General features: G+C 41.0%; 1 protein-coding gene across 2 annotated transcripts in view; it reads left to right on the top strand.

Annotated features, from left to right (window-relative positions):
• LOC141991053 (protein FRA10AC1) overlaps positions 1-20,219 on the top strand; it is a 55,571-nt gene that overhangs the window by 34,239 nt on the left and 1,113 nt on the right. The window contains exons 9-13 of one of the 2 annotated variants that reach the window (XM_074959076.1): positions 6,011-6,124; positions 9,342-9,384; positions 14,209-14,273; positions 14,861-14,899; positions 17,384-17,462. In XM_074959076.1, coding sequence (XP_074815177.1) covers positions 6,011-6,124; positions 9,342-9,384; positions 14,209-14,273; positions 14,861-14,899; positions 17,384-17,462 — 340 coding nt within the window. Of the gene's footprint in view, positions 1-6,010; positions 6,125-9,341; positions 9,385-14,208; positions 14,337-14,860; positions 14,900-17,383; positions 17,463-20,219 lie in introns of both variants that reach the window. The other variant, XM_074959075.1, reaches the window with a different exon arrangement.

Below are 20,219 nucleotides of genomic sequence, written 5' to 3' on the forward strand. Positions count from 1 at the left end.
AGTGCCTAATTTTTTGAAAATTGTAAGTGGTGCATCTGATGGCCACGTATGCATTGTACTGTATCCTATCATTTGTAGTTTTAAATCTGCAAATGTAACCTTCATACTTCTAATTTTCTGATATGTTTTCAAGTTTAAATATTAGTTTGTAACTCGCATGGTTATGTTACTGGTGGTGGAGTACAAGAAATCTTAATGCAGTAAATGTGCCCTAAACATTCAGTAGGATAACTTATGAAAAAAAATTAAAAACCCTTTGTATAAGTGTCTCTAGGTGGAGTTTTTTTCAACTGTTTCATATTTTATATTCGACATTTCATATTCATTAACGTGGTAGAAAATTCAAGATTTATTTAAAACCATTCTTTCCTAAATGTTTATTAAAAGATTAATGTTTATTCTATAGAGACAACTATAACTTAAGCAGCATTGAGCAATAATATACTTCACCACTATGGGGCACAAGAATTCAGTATTATACAGTGTAGCAGGGACTGTTTTTTCAGATCTAGTTCTTTGATATATTCTTTTGAAACAAGTGATTATCCCTAACTTTTTTTTCCTTCATGCAAGATGTTTATTTTGTTTTGGTTAGGATTGTCAAATTTCATTCAGTAATGTAACAAGGTATATTAGTAAATGGGAGTACAACTCTGTTTTGCATCAACCTGCTTAGCTATGAATATTTGCTAAATAGTATAAAAAAGGGGTGACTTTTGCAGCACTGTTAACCTATAAGTTTGTGACATGTCCTTATTAAGGACATGAAAATAGTGATGATATTCAGTTTTTCCTAAGGGTTGGATTTTTTTATAAAGCAGTTCCATTAGGCCTTGTACCTTCGTCTATTTTCTATTATTATTTTACATTTTTTTTCCTTTAAATCCAGGATTCTTTCTTTCATTTTTCCTTCTCTTTTATTCAGTCTTTTTCCTTAGGTATTATGAAGGGAAATCATGTTTGGTGACCAATATGTCCTAGAACTGAATCATATCTATACCTAGTGACCATTAATAATTGTAATATATATGCCCAATTTTCAGTGGCAGACTATACAAAACAAATATTCACATCTCTTAACTGTGATAACACACAATCACGGAGTTCATACTTTAAACTTTTACTAATCTTATGTAATGTAAGAGAGAAATTTTTTTGACTGATACATAGTAGGAAATGTTAACACTTTTCAATGACTGTATTTGTCTTCTTGCCAACACCCAAGTTTCAGATACAAAAGGCCTAGGTAGGTCAACTGCAGATAGACAAACCAAGAGATGCATTAAACTATAATGGAAGTATTTGGCTCCCAGAATAAAAGCGTACACCTTCAATGAGAATTTGTAGTTAAGAGAAATGGTTATGTCCCAACTGTTAACAGTGTAAGTACATGTAACTATATCATAGTTAGCTAGTTATAATAATTACATAATTATGCTGTAGAAACAAACATGTAGAGATAAAAATATGCATTGTAAGCTTTGTAAACTAAATGTACCAAATTGGCTAATGGCCCTAAATATTTTGTTTTTAAAAGTGCAAAGGTTTGTAGTATGCACTATATTATATTTTATATATATATAGTGCATACTACATGTGTATGCTGGTTATGTTGTTGTGTAGCTGGTTATATATATTTATATATATAAAATATTACCAGCTACATAACCAGCATACACAATAACCCCAAACATCATCCTGAAGCCTTGACTGTCTGAGTCAGTGTGAAATGATGGAAATAGGTACACACGTGATTGCTTTTAGTTTAGAATATCACCAGGGTCACTGGGATTCATGGTCTGTCACCTAACCACTTCCACATGTAATCTGAGGTTTCACCAGCATTGCACCAGCAAAGTGAACAGAGGTGATGTTGATAAAAGGTGGGGGTACAATTTAGAGGTTCTGGTGTGAACCCTGGCAGCAGAAGCGACGCCTGGGGAGGAATACACTATATGGTCTTGTGGGCTGCAGCACAGCCGTGCGCCGCCTTTAGTGCAACACAGAGCAGTTTCCTAGCACCATCCAGCTCAGAGCCAGCTCCTGGCCAGCCCCACCTTTGGCCACAGGCTCCCGGTCCTGCCTGGACTTTGGCTGCTGGATCCCAACCCTCCTGGCTCCTTGATGGACTCTGTGAGCTTGGACAAGGCAGCTGGGCCCAATTCTTAGGACTACAGGTGCAGCCCCTGCACAGATACATGCCCGCACAGGTGCATGAGGTTAAATGCAATGAGGTTAAATGGCCTCTGTATAATCGGGGATCCCTGCCTCGCTCCCAGCGGTGCACTGTGGTTTGTAAAGAGCTTTGAGACTCTCGGAGAGACACTGCTGGAGCCTGGCAAGCTAATTGCTGTGACCTGTGAGCCAGCCTCTGAGGCCATCCATGCTGCACTGAGACCTTCCAGATTTCTGCCAGCCTAGGGGTAGCTCTGAACGCCCTTCGCTCCTCAGGCAGTGCCCCTCCATCCCTTCCCCACCTTCAGCAGGTAGCTCAGGCTATCCGGAGCAGGCTGAGCTCCTGTGCCCTGTCTGTACCCCTCAGCTCTGCATCCAGGGGCACATGCAGGAGGCCGCCCTACCTGGCTGCCGCTGTCTGTGCAGAAGGGCAGCCGATGGCAGGAGGCATCTCCACCCCAGGGTGGTATCAGTGCCACTGGCAGGGAAGGAAGGAGCCAAGCTGTACTGGACCCCTCACCGCACTCTCCCTGGGCTGAGGTTTGGTGTCATCTTCTCCTCTCTGCCAGATCCCAATTACCCCGGTGGCTCCTGGGGGTCCCAGTGCAGCCTCCTTAACCCCTTCCTGCCTGCACTTCAGCCAGGGAACAGGAGGTGACTGGGCTATGTTGGGGGCCAGTGGCAGCCTGTGTAAGTGGCAGCAGTGCTGTCTGGGCAGGAAGGGACAGGACTGCTTCCAACCTTAGGTGAGGCAGTGGGAAGGGGTAAGCTCTGCAAAGACACAGGCCAGGGGCAGCTCCTGGGCAAGGCAAAGGGAATGATGGCAGCTGCCCCCACTAGATGGCTCTGAGCAGAGCCAATGTATAACTGTTGTAGTGGGGAAGGAGGGGAACAATATAAAGATTCTGGTGTGAGCCCTGGCAGATATCGGGGGGAGGGGGAGGACACGTGACCCTGTGGGACACCCCCCCCACGCATTGCCTCTGAATATGGTGTTGCCTACAGAGTATGATATTCAAACTAGATCATGTTTTAAATGGACATTATGTAATATAACTGCTTCTTAAAAGATCTTTTTCATGAAACCTAGGCTGAATAGTGCCATATTATTGAACCATTTGAGATCTCATTCAGTTATATGCAAGATTAAAACACTAAATCACTGGAGACATTCTACTTAAATCACAAATAAAATTTATAAAAATGAAATAGAATGATATGAAATGTCATTTTTGCTACTAAATACTAGAGATACGGAAATCTTAATTTTTATACAAAGCTGGACAGAAAAATCAGAAATATTTAAAAACAGTTACAATGTTTTATATTTTGGGTAATAGCTTTTATACAACAGGATAATAAATAAGAAAATTCCAAATATTTTGATTAATTTGAACACAGCATGGTCTGATAATACACTCTGTATTTTGTTAGACTTTACTGGTGATGCATAATAGGGAAGTTATTACAGTTGTATGTGATACAACCTAAGTTCCCTCTAAGCTGCGCGGCCGCGCAGCAGGCTATCAACAGCTGCACAGGTGGGGAGAAGTGCCTCTCCCCCAGCCCCAGCTGCGGCAAGAGAGGGCTGGGGGGAGTCCTCTCTCCCCGCCGCAGCCCAAGGGCAGCCTGCACTCCAAGCCCCTCATCCTCCCCCTAGAGCCCGCAACCACATCTGGAGCCCTCCTTGCACCCCAGCCCTGAGTCCCCTCCCACATCCTGACCCCCTCATCCCTGGCCCCACCCCACAGTCCGCACCCCCAGCCAGAGCCAGCACCCTAATCCTCTGCCCCAGCCCTGAGCCCCCTCCCACATTCTGAACCCCCATGGCCCCACCCCTGCCACACCCTTACCTCATTCAGTGTACAGGATGAATAGTGCATAGAGAATAAATCGGGATTGTGTGGAGCATGAAGCTGCTTTTAGGATCCCTGCTTTATTTGCTGTAGTAGTTGGAATATGTGTAGAGAACAAGGTAGGGGGTTGGCAGGAAATGAGAATGGTCTGGTGGATAAGTCAGGGGAATGCCACACAGGTGTACTCAGTCTATGCCTCTCTCTCTCCCCCATCTTCCTATCTGATGCAGAGCTAGTCTTTTAAACCTTAATGTTGGTAGGTGGCCCCTAATTGCATATTCCTTACTTTCTAGATGCCTGACTTGAAACAACCCGGGTTTGGATGTAGCCATGTTGAGCACTGAAAAGAATAAGTGTAGTCAATGGGAGTTGTAGATGCTGAAAACTTCTGTCAATAAGGCACTGTGGGGTGAAGGAATGAGCGCAGGGTTAGTATTTGAGATCCTGAGTTCTAATCCTGGCTCTGCCACTGACTCACTCTGTGTCCTCAGACAAGTCTTGGTCTCAGTTTCCTCACTGGTGAAATGGGGATAATAATGCTCTCATCTCACAGCAGAGATAAAACCATTAATGTTTGTGACGCATTCAGACACTATGATAATAAGCGCTCTAAAAAAGGCCAGGAGAAAATGGATAATTCTGTATTTAGTACAGGATTTGGATGGTGTGAGGTAAATAAGGCGAGGGACACTAACTGAATGATGATAAGAGAACATTATTTTAATGTAGTTTTTATGTATGTAACATTTGGGTTTGCTGACTGCATGAAATCTTCGGTGTTTCCAGGCACCACCTTTAAAAGAGAGGCTAACTGGTAATAAAACTGATGCATGTGACTATTGTCTATGCCTGTGTGGGGATTGTGGTTTTTGGAGTCATGAAACATAGTTGTAGCTAACGTCCAAAAAACCTGGATATTTTCTATGATACATGGTATAAACTGCTGCTTACTTGCTCCTTCTTTATGATAAAAAAAAAACACCTTTTTCTGGTGTAATGAATTTTGCAGCATTATTTAAATGCAAATTCTATTTTCTTTGTTTCAAGCATTAGCATTACAAGTGGTTTTCCACTGTAGAATTGAAGTATCTGAGGACACTGTCAATCCATTGGTTAGCAGCTTAGGCAGAACATTCTGAGGTTAATCTTTTGAAAACAGTACTGGAGGTGAGCCAATTAATACAGATCCTTGTCACCAGCTCGGTGTATGAATGTATCCTCTACCAATTGGGTGTATGTTCTCTGTATTAAGTATGGTAATAGAAACGCAGTGGTGTCAACAACATTGAATACAAGTACACTGTTTACATAATTTTAACATTAGGATTTAATGTAACAAAACCAGAAAGTTCTTAAACAAGTTGTTTCATACTTTACTCATTATGTTGTGCCTTAATTCTTTTTAGAAATTGTAGAAGAAAAGGAAAACAAAATGTGTCTAGAACACTTTAGAAAGCAAATTGCTTTCCAATAGAACAGGGAAGGAAGCATGAACGTTAAACAATATTTAGGCATTTTATTTTTGCACATAATTCATACTTAGTCATTTGGTGTCATTAAAAATGCTCACGTGTCTGAAAGGCACCTTCTGATTCATCACACTCCACTAAGTAAATAATCATTTAGGATGAAGGTAGCCTAGTGACATTCATTTGATCATTAGCTGTTAGCTTTTCCAAAATTTGGTGTTGGCAGGTTTAATTTACTCCTTTCTGCCTGCCCTCAAAATACCGAAAGAGATTAGAGCTGACATGAACTGATCTAATTTGTTAAATTGTTTTTTCTTTGCAAATATTGTGCAATATTAAACAAATAGTGTGGCTATGGCCTTAAAAGTGGTGTTTGCTACATTTCGTCTAGACATTACTTTCTACCTTTTTAATGCTGAGTAATGTAAAAAAGGAAGACTGGATATAACAATCTCAAGCCCAAATGAGCTAATGATTTAATCATGATTTTTTCTTTTGGTCTCTTGACAGGTCAGTTTTCCTGTGGAAATAAGCACTGTGATGAGAAAGAAGGACTGAAGAGCTGGGAGGTGAATTTTGGGTACATTGAATATGGTGAAAAGAGGAATGCCCTTGTGAAATTGCGTAAGTCAGCCCCTTCCTATGGTTGGCCTTCAAGCTTATGTAAATGCAAATGAAGGCTAATATCTTACTATTTAATGATATAATGAAAAACCTAGAAATTGTAGTCATGCTTAGGATAGTAGGCAAGGAGGAAAATAAGTTGTTGTACATGATACTTTTGGTTGGACTAGTTACAAATATAATAATGGCTGTGCTTTAGGGAAACGGCTCTCTTTCAATCAGTACAATCTATAATTGCTTTATTACCTGAACACTTCTTGCTGTCTTATTCTTAATGCCATAGATTCTTCTAGTCGTATTGTTGTAAAACAGCTTCTTCATTTATTTTTTTTAATAGGAAGACTGAATGGCATATGTGAAGTTTCAGCACAACTCATGCTGAACCATTTCTGTGGCTAAATAGTCTTTAGGGCTGTCAAACGCTTTTTTTGCAAGCATTACATTAACTTAATTTTATTTTTAATACTGACATTTCTTAATTCTAATACTAGCATACCTATTTTTCTTCTTTGACAAGGTTACTGGGTTTGTGGAGGCAGGGGAAACAGTAGATGTGGTATATCCTGATTTTAGTAAGGTTTTTGACACAGTCCCACGTGGCATTCTTATAAGCAAACTGGGCAAATGTGGTCTAGATGTAATTACCATAAGGTGGATGCACAACTGGTTGAAGCAATATACTCAAAAGTTTCAGAGTAACAGCCGTGTTAGTCTGTTATAATGTCTTCTGCAGTTTCCACAGTATGCATCCGATGAAGTGAGCTGTAGCTCACGAAAGCTCATGCTCAAATAAATTGGTTAGTCTCTAAGGTGCCACAAGTACTCCTTTTCTTTATTCTCAAAAGTAGTTATCTGTGGTTCTCTGTCAAACTGGGAGTGTTCTGTCTAGTGGTGTTCTGTAGGGTCAGTCCTGGAACCAGTACTATTAAATATTTTCATTAATTACTTGGATAATGCAGTGGAGAATATGCTTATAAAATTTGCAAATGATACAAAGATGAGAGGGGTTGCATGCACTTTGGAGGACAAGATTAGAATTCAAAACTACCTTGACAAATTGGAGAAATCTGGTCTGAAATCAACCAGATGAAATTCAGTAAAGACATGTGCAAAGTAAAACACTTGGGAAGAAAAAAATCAAATGCACAGCTATAAAATGGGGAATAACTGGCTACGCAGTACTACTGCTGAGAAGCATCTGGGAGTTATAGTGGACCACACATTGAATGCACTAAAAATGTGATGCAGTTGCAAAAAAGGGATATCATCATTCTGGGGTCTATTAACAGGCGCGTTGTATGTAAGACCTGGGAGGTAGTTGTGCTGCTCTCTTCAGCACTGGTGAGGCCTCAGCTGGAGTAGTGTATCCAGTTCTGGGCACCACACTTTAGCAAAGATGTGGACAAATCAGAAGGAGTCCAGAGGAGAGCATTTCTACAAACTGTGACCTAAGCGGAAAGGTTAAAAAAACTGGGCATGTTTAGTCTTGAGAAAAGAAGACTGGAGGGGGATCTTCTAAGCCTTTAGAGATGTTAAGGGCTCTTATAAAGAGGACTGTGATCAATTGTTCTCCATATATGCTGAAGGTGGGACAAGAAACAGTAGGCTTAATCTGCAGCAAGGGAAATTTAGGTTAGATATTAGGAAAAACTTTGTAACTAGAAAAATAGGTAAGCTCTAGAATGGGCTTTCAAGGTAGGTTGTGGAATCCGCATCACTGGAGGTTTTAAAGAACAAGTTGGACAAATACCTCTCAGAGTTGGTCTAGAACAGAGGGTGGGCCAACTATGGTCTGTGGGCCACATCAGGCCCACGGGACCATCCTGCCTGGCCCCTGAGCTCCTGGCTAGGGAGGCTAGCCCCTGGCCCCTTCCCTGCTGTGGCCCCTTCCCCGCAGCCTCAGCACGCCGTGCCACCAGCGCTCTGGCCCGCTGCTTCTGCCAGGCAGTGTGGGTGGTGTGGCTGGCTCAGGCCGGGCCATGTGCCTGCGACCTCCTGCTGCTCTGAGCAGCATGGTAAGGGGGCAGGGTGAGGGAGGTAGATAAGGGGCAGAGAGTCCTAGAGGCAGTCAGGGGACAGGAGGTGGTTGGATGGGGTGGAGGTTCTGGGGGGGGGCACTTGGGGGACAGGGAGCAGGGGGAGGTTGGATAGGGGGTGGGGTCCCAGGGGACGGTTGGGGCAGGGGTGTGGATAGGGGTCAGGGCAGTCAGGGGACAGGGAGCAGGGGGAGGTTGGATAGTGCAGAGGTTCTGGGGGTGGGGGGTCAGGGGACGGGGAACGGGGGGGTTGGATAGACATGGGAGTCCCAGAGGGGCTGGCAGGGGTGTGAATAGGGGTAGGGGCAGTCAGGGGACAGGGAGCAGGGGGAGGTTGGATGGGGCAGAGGTTCTGAGGGGGGCAGTCAGGGGGCAGGAATTGGGAGGGGGCGGGGCCAGGCTGTCTGGGGAGGCACAGCCTTCCCTACCCAGCCCTCCATACAGTTTCGCAACAACGCTGTGGCCCTCCGGCTAAAAAGTTTGACCACCCCTGGTCTAGAATCACTTGGTCCTGCCTCAGTGCATGGGGGTGTATTTGATGACCTCTCAAAGTCACTTCCAGCCCATTTCTATGATTGTCCCCAGAAAATCTTTAACTGCACTAAGGATAATTCCCATGCCACAAAGTCTCATCTATTCAGTCCGATCTTATTGAATATGTGTTCATAACAGTATATGGATACATACAAAAAATAATTAAGCTTTTTTTTTAAATAGTGTGAGAGGGGGTGGGTTTTTTTCATCTTTCTTTTCTTGACTATGGGTCCATCTATACAATAATACTTGCTCTGTGAGAAGCCTTAGTAGTGTTTGTGTTTCTTTCAATATATTCATAATGTGGTTTGATTCCGTCCACAAAAGCACATCCAAATCATACTCTAACATGATCCCCAGAAACAATAAATGCTATTTACTTTTTGTGAACAGTAGCCAATGCTGAGTCTCCCATCTTCCTTCAAAGTGATTCAGTACTTCGGAGTCATACTGACAGTTTTATCACATACTATTTTTCCTTTTTTTTGAACCCTGATTATAACTACATTGGAATTTTTATGTTGTAAAAATTAGTGAATTTGAAAGAAATGTATAAAGATTGGGATAACAATGTTCATAATAATAATAAAGTATTTCTACTCAATATGACATTTTCATGTTCAAATTGTCTTTTTTCACCTCCCCAGGACTGTGTCCACAATGTTCCTGCAAATTAAATTTTCATCACAGGTAATGGAGCCTTTTGAAAAATTCAGATTAAATAATAAATCTGTTCCAAGCTTTCCTATAAGTTTAATTGTAAGAATGCTGCAAAAATTACTTAACTTCTGTTTATACTGACTTCCTTATCATTTTTATGAAATCGATACTCTAACATTGCTAATTATGTATTTTTGGGTTAATGAAATTCATAATAAAAGTTGCAACTCAAATTATAACTTTTTTTTCATTTGCTCATACTTATCTCAAATTTGCCTTTTAGGCTGAAATTTCCATGCTAAATTTTAGCCCAAAGATTAGTTTTTGGGAAGCTTATGCAAAATCTACCTAGTGATTTTTTGAGTTAGGCAAGCAGGAAAAATGTTTATGCTTTTCCTATTTAAAAAAATTGTTACGGGCGTTGGGGTGGAGCTGCAACTTGGCTGCAGTGAGGCCCAGCAGCTGGGCCTGTAGCTGAGTGTGGCTCCACTCCCGGCCATTCCCTCAGCCTCAGCCCTGGGCTGGGAATGGAGCTGCGGCCAGGAGCAGAGCAGAGGGTTGCAGTGGGGGCTGGCGCCTGGGCCCCTGGCCGGGTGCAGGGCCGTGCTGGGGGCCAGCGGAGGGGCTGGGAGCCAGGGCCATGGATGTGGGCAGGGTCAGAGCAGAGCTGGGGGTGAGGCTGGGCTGGTGGCGCTCCCTCCTCTTCCCCCGCCCCCCGGTGGGGGCTGGACTGGGCCCACTGCGTGCCCCCCCTCCCCCTAATGTTCCTCTACGCCCCCCTTAGGGGGGCGTGCCCCACAGTTTGGGGACCTCTGGTCTGTGGGATTGGTGCATTCTTCACGCCGTCTATCCAGTAGCTCTTCATTTAGCAGGGGAGAGCAATGTGTTGGCAGATCATCTCAGCAGAGACCGTTTTCAGATGTATGTGAGGTCTCTGAAGGACCAGGTAGTACAGAGATTTTCTCCAGCTGGGGTCAGCCCAGTACAGACCTGTTTGCGATCAGGTTCAACAAAAAGTGTCATCTATTTTGTTCCAGAGCAGGAAAGGAGAGTCAGTCTATCTCGGATGCTTTCCTAATGTTTTGGGTGAAATGACCTTCTGTATACTTCCATTTTCCATTAATTCAGAAGGTGGTGAGGAAGATAAAACAGGTCAGGGCAAAGGTGATCTCAATTGTGCCAGCTTGACTGAGAGTGCAGTGGTACGTGGAGCTGCGTCAGCAGTTGGAAGGAGACTGCAAACTGCTTCCCTTGTCCCCAGACCTGTTGCTGCAGCAGCATGGCAGGATTCTTTATCCTGATGTTATTTGACGGCCTGGCACATTTACATAGGGGCTCTAATTTTATGCACAAGCCCAAGGGAGAAAGTGAGAACATTCATGGTTCATTAGCCTCAATTGAGGCTTAAGAGGAAAGACAGTGGGATGCCCACTGCTCTAATCCAGCCCACAGAAAGTGAGATGCCCACTGCTCTAATCCAGCCCACAGAAGACTTGAACCAGGGTCTCTAAGAGCCCAGGATGCATAACTTAGCCACTGTGCTACCGATCCTCAGTCTCTCCGTTCCTCAGCAACTGGGATTTGGTGAATGTAGAACAGTCTTGTTCCTTGTTGGTTCAGAATGCATTACTTAGTTCTAGAAAGCAAGTGGTGAAAGCAATGTTGTTACTTGAAATGAGTGAGATTTGTTTTTTGGTTGCAAGGCAAATCTGTCTCACCAGTTACAGCTTGTATTGTGGGTGTATTGGAGTATTCGATGTATTTAAAATCTGAGTAATTATCTAATTCTTCTTTAAGAGTTCATTTGATGGCTCTTTCAGCTTACCATGTTTTGCTTAACGGTAGATCATCATTTTTGCATGGCACGAAGGGGTTATTTAACTTGTATCCCTTTGACAGATCTGGTGTCATCATGGGATCTTAATTTGGTTTTATCTGTGCTTATGAAGCTGCCTTTTGAACCCTTGGCAGTGTGTTCTTTCTTTTTTTATATCTCTTAAACTGTGTTTATTGTTGCTATAACATCATTCAGAAGAATGAGTGAATTACATGCCTTGTTGCAGGGTTTTCATAAAGAAAAGTGGTTCTTATGCCTGATCCCAATTTTTTTACCAAAAATGATATCTAAGTTGCAAATCAATCAGATAATTAATTTACCGGTATTTTTTCAAAGCCGCATGCTAATAAAGGAGAATCTGTGTAACGTACTTTAGATGCTAGAAGAGTTTTAACTAGGGCTGTCAATAAATTTAAAAAAATGAATCCCGATTAATCGTGCGATTAAACAATAATAGAATACCATTTATTTAATTAGTTTTGGATGTTTTCTACATTTTCAAATATATTGATTTCAATTACAGCATAGAATACAAAGTGTACAGTGCTCACTTTATTTTTTATTACAAATATTTGCATTATAAAAAACAAAAGAAATAGTATTTTTCAATTCACCTAATACAAGTACTGTAGTATAATCTCTTTATCATGAAAGTTGAACCTACAAATGTAGAATTTTGTACAAAAAAACCCTCCATTCAAAAATTTAAAAATGTAAAACTTTAGAGCCTACAAGTCCAATCAGTGCTACTTCTTGTTCAGCCAATCACTCGGACAAACAAGTTTGTTTATATTTGCAGAAGATAATGCTGCCTGCTTCTTGTTTACAATGTCACCTGAAAGTGAGAACAGGCGTTTGCATGGCACTGTTGTAGCCGGAGTTGTAAGATATTTACATGTCAGATGCGCTAAAGATTCATATGTCCCTTGATGCTTCAACCACCATTCCAGAGAACATGCGTCCATGCTGATGACAGGTTCTGCTCAATAATGATCCAAAGCAGTGCGGACTGATACATGTTCATTTTCATCATCTGAGTCAGATGCTACCAGCAGAAGGTTGATTTTCTTTTTTGGTGGTTTGGGTTCTGTAGTTTCCGCATCAGAGTGTTGCTCTTTTAAGACTTCTGAAAGCATGCTCCACACCTCATGCCTCTCTCGGAAGGCACTTCAGATTCTTAAATCTTGGGTTGAGGGCTGTAGCTGTCTTTAGAAATTTCACACTGGTACCTTCTTTGCCTTTTGTCAAATTTGCAGTGAAAGTGTTCTTAAAACGGTCAACATGTGCTGGGTCATCATCCGAGACTGATAGAACATGAAATATATGGCAGAATGTGGGTAAAACAGAGCAGTAGACATGCAGTTCTCCCCCAAGGAGTTCAGTCACAAATTTAAATAGCGTATTATTTTTTTAATGAGCGTCATCAGCATGGAAGCGTGTCCTCTGGAATGACGGCCGAAGCATGAAGAGGCATATGACTCTTTAGCACATCTGGCATGTAAATATCTTGCGATGCCAGCTACAACAGTGCCATGTGAACACCTATTCTCACTTTCAGGTGACACTGTACACAAGAAGTAGGCAGCATTTATCTCCCATAAATGTCAACAAACTTGTTTCTCTTCGCACTTGGCTGAACGAGAAGTAGGACTGAAAGGACTTGTAAGCTCTAAAGTTTTGAATTGTTTTGTGTTTGAGTGCAGTTATGTTACAAAAAAACTACATTTGAAGTTGCACTTTCATGATTGAGATTGCACTACAGTACTTGTATGAGGTGAATTGAAAAATACTACTTCTGTTTACCATTTTAAGTGCAAATATTTGTAAGCAAAAATAATATAAAGTGAGCACTATACACTTGTATTCTGTGTTGTAATTGAAACTGATACATTTGAAAATGTAGAAAAACATCAGAAATATTTAATAAATGTCAGTTGGTATTGTTTAATCACGATTAATTTTTTTAATCACAATTAATTTGAGTTAATTGCTTGAGTTAACTGTGATTAATTGGCAGCCCTGGTTTTAACATATTATTTAAATAAACTAAAGATTTTTTGAAAGTCTCGTATGTTATTTGTTTTGTATGCTAAGAATCGTATGGGTTTTAGTGTATCTGCTATTTCCAAATGGATTAAATAATGTATCTTTGAATGTGACAAATTAGCAGCAGTGCCTGTGCCTACTTTTGTGAGATTTCTTTCTGCTAGGGCAGTGGCAGCATCATTTGCTTGTCTTAGACGTTTCCCTGTTGTGGAAATCTGTAAGGCTCCTACTTGGAAGTCAGACCATATGATTAGTAAACTTTATGCTTTCTATTTGGCTTCAAGAGCAGATGCTAGATTAGATGGAACAGTGCTTCAATCATTGTTTAATCAGGACTCCGTCCCCTTCTCCTGAGTTTTCAGCACTGCTTGCCAGACTACCCTTAAGTGGGAATATGCAGAACCACTCAAAGAAGATATGAAGGTTCCTTGTAACTGAAATTCTTGAGATGACTCTGTATGTTCACTCATCCCGCCCACCTTCCCCTCTTTCTCAGAGTCCTATCTTGGTTTCTCTCAGTTGTGGTAGAAGGAACCCAAGGCAGGAGAGGGCTCAACACCCCCTTATATAGTGTTGCCCCTAATCAGTGTTGGAAGATGCTGAGGGAAGGGATAGGAGGGGGCGCAACTGGTCTCTAACGGGCACTACTTGAAGAAGGTTCTACCGTTAGGATGCACTGGTCGGTGTATTACCCATCAGTGTGAATATACAGAGTCATTGCAAAGAACTCCGTGTATAAGTAAGTAAGCTTCATTTTAGCATTTCCTGCCTTTTTGTGTTCAGATGTAGTTAACAGCCTTAAGGTAACAATAATATTTTTTGCATTAGACATTCATTTTAAATGTTTAATCTGTAATAAACAAATGTTGGAAGTAGTATATAATCTCTTGATGGGGCTTGATTTCTGATATGTTTTCTGTTGCTCGAAGAGTGCATTGGCAGAACTTATGCATTCATTTTTTATTATAAAGGAGGAGAGAAGTCAAACCAAACAAGAAAAGAGGGAGAAGTGAACAAAACACTGAAGACCCCAAAAGTAAGAAGTCAAGATTATCTCATTCAGAAAAATACAGATCTAAACAGAGAAATAAACAGAAAGGTAAAATAAGTTTTTAAACTGTCTCTATTTTAAATATTAAATACAAATATTGAGTGTTTAACCCTATTAAAGTGAGAGATACATTTATGTTACTGGATTTCAATGGCTCATTAACTGGATTGCCAGGGGAAAGAGAAAGGGGATGAATTTCTAACGATTCATAGACCAGAAGAGCTTCCAGAGTAATATACTATTTGAAGAAAGACCTGTCCAAACAAAGGGAAGCAGCATACCAAAAAGAGTGCTAAAGTGTTTGGTTCCATGTGGCTCTGGGGTTGCAAGCCTTTTGATAACCTAAGATAACCTTTTTCATATCACAGATATGGGGATAACATATTTTACCTGAAACTGATGACTTCCCATTTTGTAGAAAAATAATCCCTTTTACTTAAGTGTTTGCCTTATTTTGTGTGTGCGTGCAAGAGAGAGGTTTATTAGGTGGTAAGTGTACCCTTGTAAAACATGTTAAAAATAGTGCATAAAATCAAGGTAAACTAATTGTTTTTAAATGGCTTTCTTTTCAGATCAAGTTTCCTCAGATGATTCAGATGATTTTGATAACGGTAAATTATTCAAATGACTTTGTAAATTTTTTACTTATTCTATTACAAGTTGGTTTGTCCTCAGTTTCAGTTCTATTCATCAGCAGTTTTGGTCTTCTGATACAATGATTTGAAATATCGTTTATGAAATACTGTAGGAAGAGAAGCAAACATAGGATTATCAAACAAAAAAAAAAGATTGATTTAAATCAGTGATTCTCAACCAAGAGTACATGTACCTCCAGGGGTACACAAAGGTTTTCCGGGTGGTACATCAACTCATCTAAATATTTGCCTAGTTTTACAACAGGCTACAGAAGAAGTACTAACAAAGTCAATACCACCTAAAATTTCATACAGATAATGACTTGTTTATGCTGCTCTATATACTATACACTGAAATGTAAGTACAATATTTATATTCCAGTTGATTTATTTTATAATTATATGGGTAAAAATAAGAAAGTAAGGAATTTGTCAGTAATAGCATGTTGTGGCGCTTTTGTATTTTTGTCTGATTTTGTAAGCAAGAAGTTTTTAAGTGAGGTGAAACTTGGAGGTACACAAGACAGATCAGATTCCTGAAAGGGGGTATAGTAGTTTGGAAAGATTGAGAGCCACTGATTTAAATTCATAGGAAGGATAGATGAAGGACACTTGGCAGGAATCCTTTTTCAAGTTTATGGAAGGAAGAAGAATTGTGGAATCTAGGAAGTAGAAGATAATAGAAGAATAGTAATACTAGGAAAAATAGTTCAAGAATTGGGTTACATTTGTGCAACAAAGACTATAAAGGTGAAAACAAATATTACTCTGCTAATCACTGTAGGGGCGTGAGAGGTACGTGAGGTATGTGTATCTATATAGATACACTATATAATAGTAAGTTATCTGTAACCTCAGAATAAATTATTAGAGAGCAGTGTGGGGGAGGTACTTTGCCCAATATGCTCTAAACCAAAGTCCATTCCAGTTCCCACCCGCAGTACTTCATAGAGCCCCCTGCTATACTAAGAAGAGATCAGAGCCCTAGTGGCTGCTTTGGCAATGGCATTCCCTGCTCCTCACTAATTCCACTCCCCAGTGCCTGTTTTATTATGGGGGCTCCTGCCTCTGGGCCTCCTACTTTCTTGTTGCAGAGTGTCTGGAAGAAACTGATTACCTGCCCTCCTGAAATAGAAGATTTGGGGATGCCTTCCAGACCCTCAATTCCCTGCCAGACAAAGAGAGTCCTGGAGTGGGTCCCTCTCTCCACAGTGGAAGACTTTGGGCTGCCCCCTGCTGCTGTCAGAAAGGAGCCCTAGGGAGCAATTGCGGTGGGGGGAGGTCTTATTCATGGTTGAGGGCTAGAAGTCCATAACCTCCAGTCTTTTACCTCCCCCCCAAAAATAAAATAATTTTAAAAATTGCATTGTACAGTTACAAACCATTACATGTTTTTTGAGGTATAAGATATAAAGTGTTAGGTATTTGAGGCTGAGGCAATCTGTTAGTTTCTCTACATTATTACAATTTATAATTAGTTGACATAAATCACTACATAAATAGAAATTGAATAGCTTATTCCTTTTTTATTACCATGATTCAAAACACTATATTACTGTAATTTTAGATGCTCACATTGATCTCTGCTGGTGAGGTTAGAACACATGAGCTGTAAGGTCCTGAATTTGCTAATGTGCCTCTAATTTTCTGTATTATATCTTTGTTCTTAGATAGATGGGAGATTATAATTCTGTTCCCCTACTCTGTGAGGATCTGTGTGCCAACATGGAGCATGTGCAGCATTTCTTTGTTTAATTTTAGGAGCAAAGTGCTAACACTACTGTTGATACAAGGATCAGTGTTCTGGAGCAGAGTCCAACAGATTAAGGCATTAGAGCCACCATATCAAATCAATACGGCTTTTAAAAAACAAATGCTGTAACGTAACAACTTTAGTTGGCAAGCAGAAATGATTGTCAGATGAATTTGCCATAACTTATGTTTTGGGCAAAAGATGAGTCGAGGATGTTAAAGTTTCATTTCTGCACAGTCTTGAAAGTCCTATATATAATAACCTATTTTAATTGTAGAAAAAATATGGAAGACAACCTTAAAAATTAAAGAACATCAGCTAGTAATGAAAAATGTGTGCAGTCTACCAATATTGGTCCCAATCCAGACTGAAAACTGGACCCCAAAAGCTGGATTGAACACTATTCTCTCATGTTTTTCATGTCTCTTTTTTAATAATAAATATTTCATTTTAAGGTAGAAAATAAATTTCTTGCATTGATTTTCCTTTTTAAGGTTGTACGTACCATGAGATACATACTAGGGAGACAACTGCACATTTGTATGAAAAGCGATTTGCAAAAAAAAAAAAATTTCCCCCAGAATTCTCATGCTTAAAGCTGTACTTTGATTCAGAGGCTTAGACTTACTAATAGTGCCATGTAAAATTTGGAAGAAAACTTTTTTTGAAAATTAATTTTCTTAAGACGTTTTTATAATCTTTAACAGACGCAGATGACAGTGAAGAGCATCCTTCAGATGCTGACTTTTGGAAGGGTCCTCTACAAGAGACAGATGAAAAATCGCGGTTAGTTCTGATACCAATAGCTTGTATATCTTGTAATAGTTATGCCTATTCAAAAATCATGTGGCTGTATGTGTCTTTTCAGGATTTATTATGATTATTCCAACACTGAAAATCAATGCCAAATCTTCTTCCCTTCACCACACCCAAGTATATACCCTTAAAAGTAGAGGAAGTGTGTGAAACTTGAAGAAATCCTCCCCTCAAGGCAGGGAGATGCTCCAGCCCTGCTGTTGCAGCCTCAGCACTACAGTAGCCTCTGTTTTGCTTGCTATTCCCTCTGCTCCTTCACCTCTATGGAAAGGAAGGTGACTCCACTTAGGTTTCAGAGTGGTAGCCGTGTTAGTCTGTATCAGCAAAAACAGCGAGCAGTCCTTGTGGCACCTTAGAGACTAACAAATGTATTTGGGCATAAGCTTTTGTGGGCTAGAATCCACTTCATCAGATGCATGGAGTGGAAAATATAGGAGCAGGTATAAATACATGAAAAGATGGGAGTTGCCTTACCAAGTGCGAGGTCAGTCTAACGAGACAATTCAATTAACAGTAGAATACTGAGGGAGGAAAAATAACTTTTGTAGTGGTAATGAAAGTGGCCCATTTCAAACAGTTGACAAGAAGGTGTGAGTAACAGTAGGGGGAAATGAATATGGGGGAAATTGGGTTTAGGTTTTGTAATGACCCAACCACTCCCAGTCTTTATTCAGCCGAATGTGATGGTGTCCAGTTTGCAAATTAATTCCAGTTCTGCAGTTTCACATTGGAGTCTGTTTTTGAAGGTTTTTTTGTTGAAAAATTGCCACTTTTAGGTCTGTTAAGTGACCTGTCATTGATCCACTTACTAATTGACTCATTGGCCCTTCCCTGCTCTTCCTCTTCCCCAGCCGTTACCTTGGGCCTTTGCAGCACTGTGGAAGGACCTGCCACAGGCCTGGGCTCCATGATGTAATGGACATGCACACCCCTTGAGGGGATTCTTGTGGCCATAATTTGCTCCTTTTCACTTTTTTCACCAGTAAATATGTTGGAATATTTGCACAATGGGAAGTAATTTGTTTTCTGTTAAGAGAATACCTCCCATTTACTTGCTTTAAAACCGGTAACAGGATAATAAAATTGGGGATTTTTGTTTTAGATCCTTTAAAAATAAAACCTACATTGGACGCTACTTAAACAAAAAGCACCAATGACACAACTTATGTTTTGAAGAGTGGGAAGAAAGTTTCTTTGTAGCATAAATTTCCAGTGCATGTATATATCCAACCTTTCCCAAAATAGGAATTTATTTAGGATCTGGTGCTGGTCTTATTCTCCAGATGCCCTGCTACTCTTCGCTCATTCAGGAAGACCTAACAAACAATTCAAACTGTATTTGAATTTTTCTCAAATTTTTGGCCAAAATTTACTTGAAATCAATCTATTCTTGAAATACATTAGAGGAAATAGCTACCTCCGTGCAGGTCAGATCACAGGGGGTCAGTCATATCCTACTCCCACTCCTTGGGGATAAAGACACACAAAATTGCAGAACTCCTATGTGGTGAGGCAGTCAGTGAGAGGCCACGCAAGGAAACACTACACGTATTACATACCATGGAGCAGTGCTCAGCAGCACCTTTCTCCATATCAGCTTGGAAGTATTGTAGTGAGGCAATCTGCCACTATGCAGATACAGAGCCCTGCACTGATATAAAATCTATATCCGTGGATATAAATCGGGTATCCGTGGAGCTGCAGGGCTCTATCGGGAACTGCAGTGGCAAAAGCAACAGTATGTCGGGTTGCCTCTCGTAGGAGCCAACACCCCATGCGGGAAGCTCCTCTAGCGTGGTTGTACTGCCTCCAGCCCCGCCCACTGGGGTGGGCACCAGATTCACTGGCTGCTGTCCCTGGTCGCGCTAGTGTGTGCAAGCAGCTCACACACTCTGGACAGGAGCTGCAGTCTGCTGTGTGGAAGGGATACCTTTCTGGGAGTGTACAAGCTGCTCGCACATACTAGCTTGACCTGGGACAGCTGCCGGTGAGGCTGCTACCTGCCTCAGTGAATGGGGCTGGGGCCATTACAGCCATGCCAGAGGACCTGCCCATGCAGGGCGCTGGCTCCTGTGAGCGGCAGCCCGACATGCTGTTCCTTTGGCGCTGCGGTTCCTGGTCGAGCCCTGCAGCTCTGTGGATACCTAATTTATATCCACAGATATCTGCATCCATGGATATAGATTTTGGATCCACGCAGGGCTCTACAGATACATGTGAAAAGACACCTCCTTCCCACTACTGGAGCTTTAGTAACAGCCAGGGAGTGATGGTGTCTGTCTGAGGTGACGTTATTTGTACAAGACCCTATTTGCATACTTACTCAGCTAGAGATATTAATAGAAAAATGCCCTAAAAAGCTGTTGTTGGGCTTGCAGAGCCACAAACTCCAGGATACTTATTTCATTGGAAAAGATGAAAAACAAATCTAACCCTCCTCGATTCCAAAGCCATTTCATGCTAAGGCAGGAGAGGTGAGATTATAGACAATAGGTATAAAGAAAAATGTAGCAGATCTCCTGACACCCCAGACAGATAAACTGTGTCCTATTCCCTTATTTTTTAGGGATAGTTATCTGTAAATGTTGGATTATGATTGAGGGCAAGCATAACTTTGTTTTAATTATATTGGTTCTACTCACAGAGGAGACAATAACCTTTGATAATTTATATACTATACATTCCCTAATATTTATTACAAGAGTAATGTCATGCCACAATAATTAC

Source organism: Natator depressus, chromosome 7 (assembly GCF_965152275.1).
Source record: "Natator depressus isolate rNatDep1 chromosome 7, rNatDep2.hap1, whole genome shotgun sequence".
NCBI lineage: Eukaryota > Metazoa > Chordata > Testudines > Cheloniidae > Natator > Natator depressus.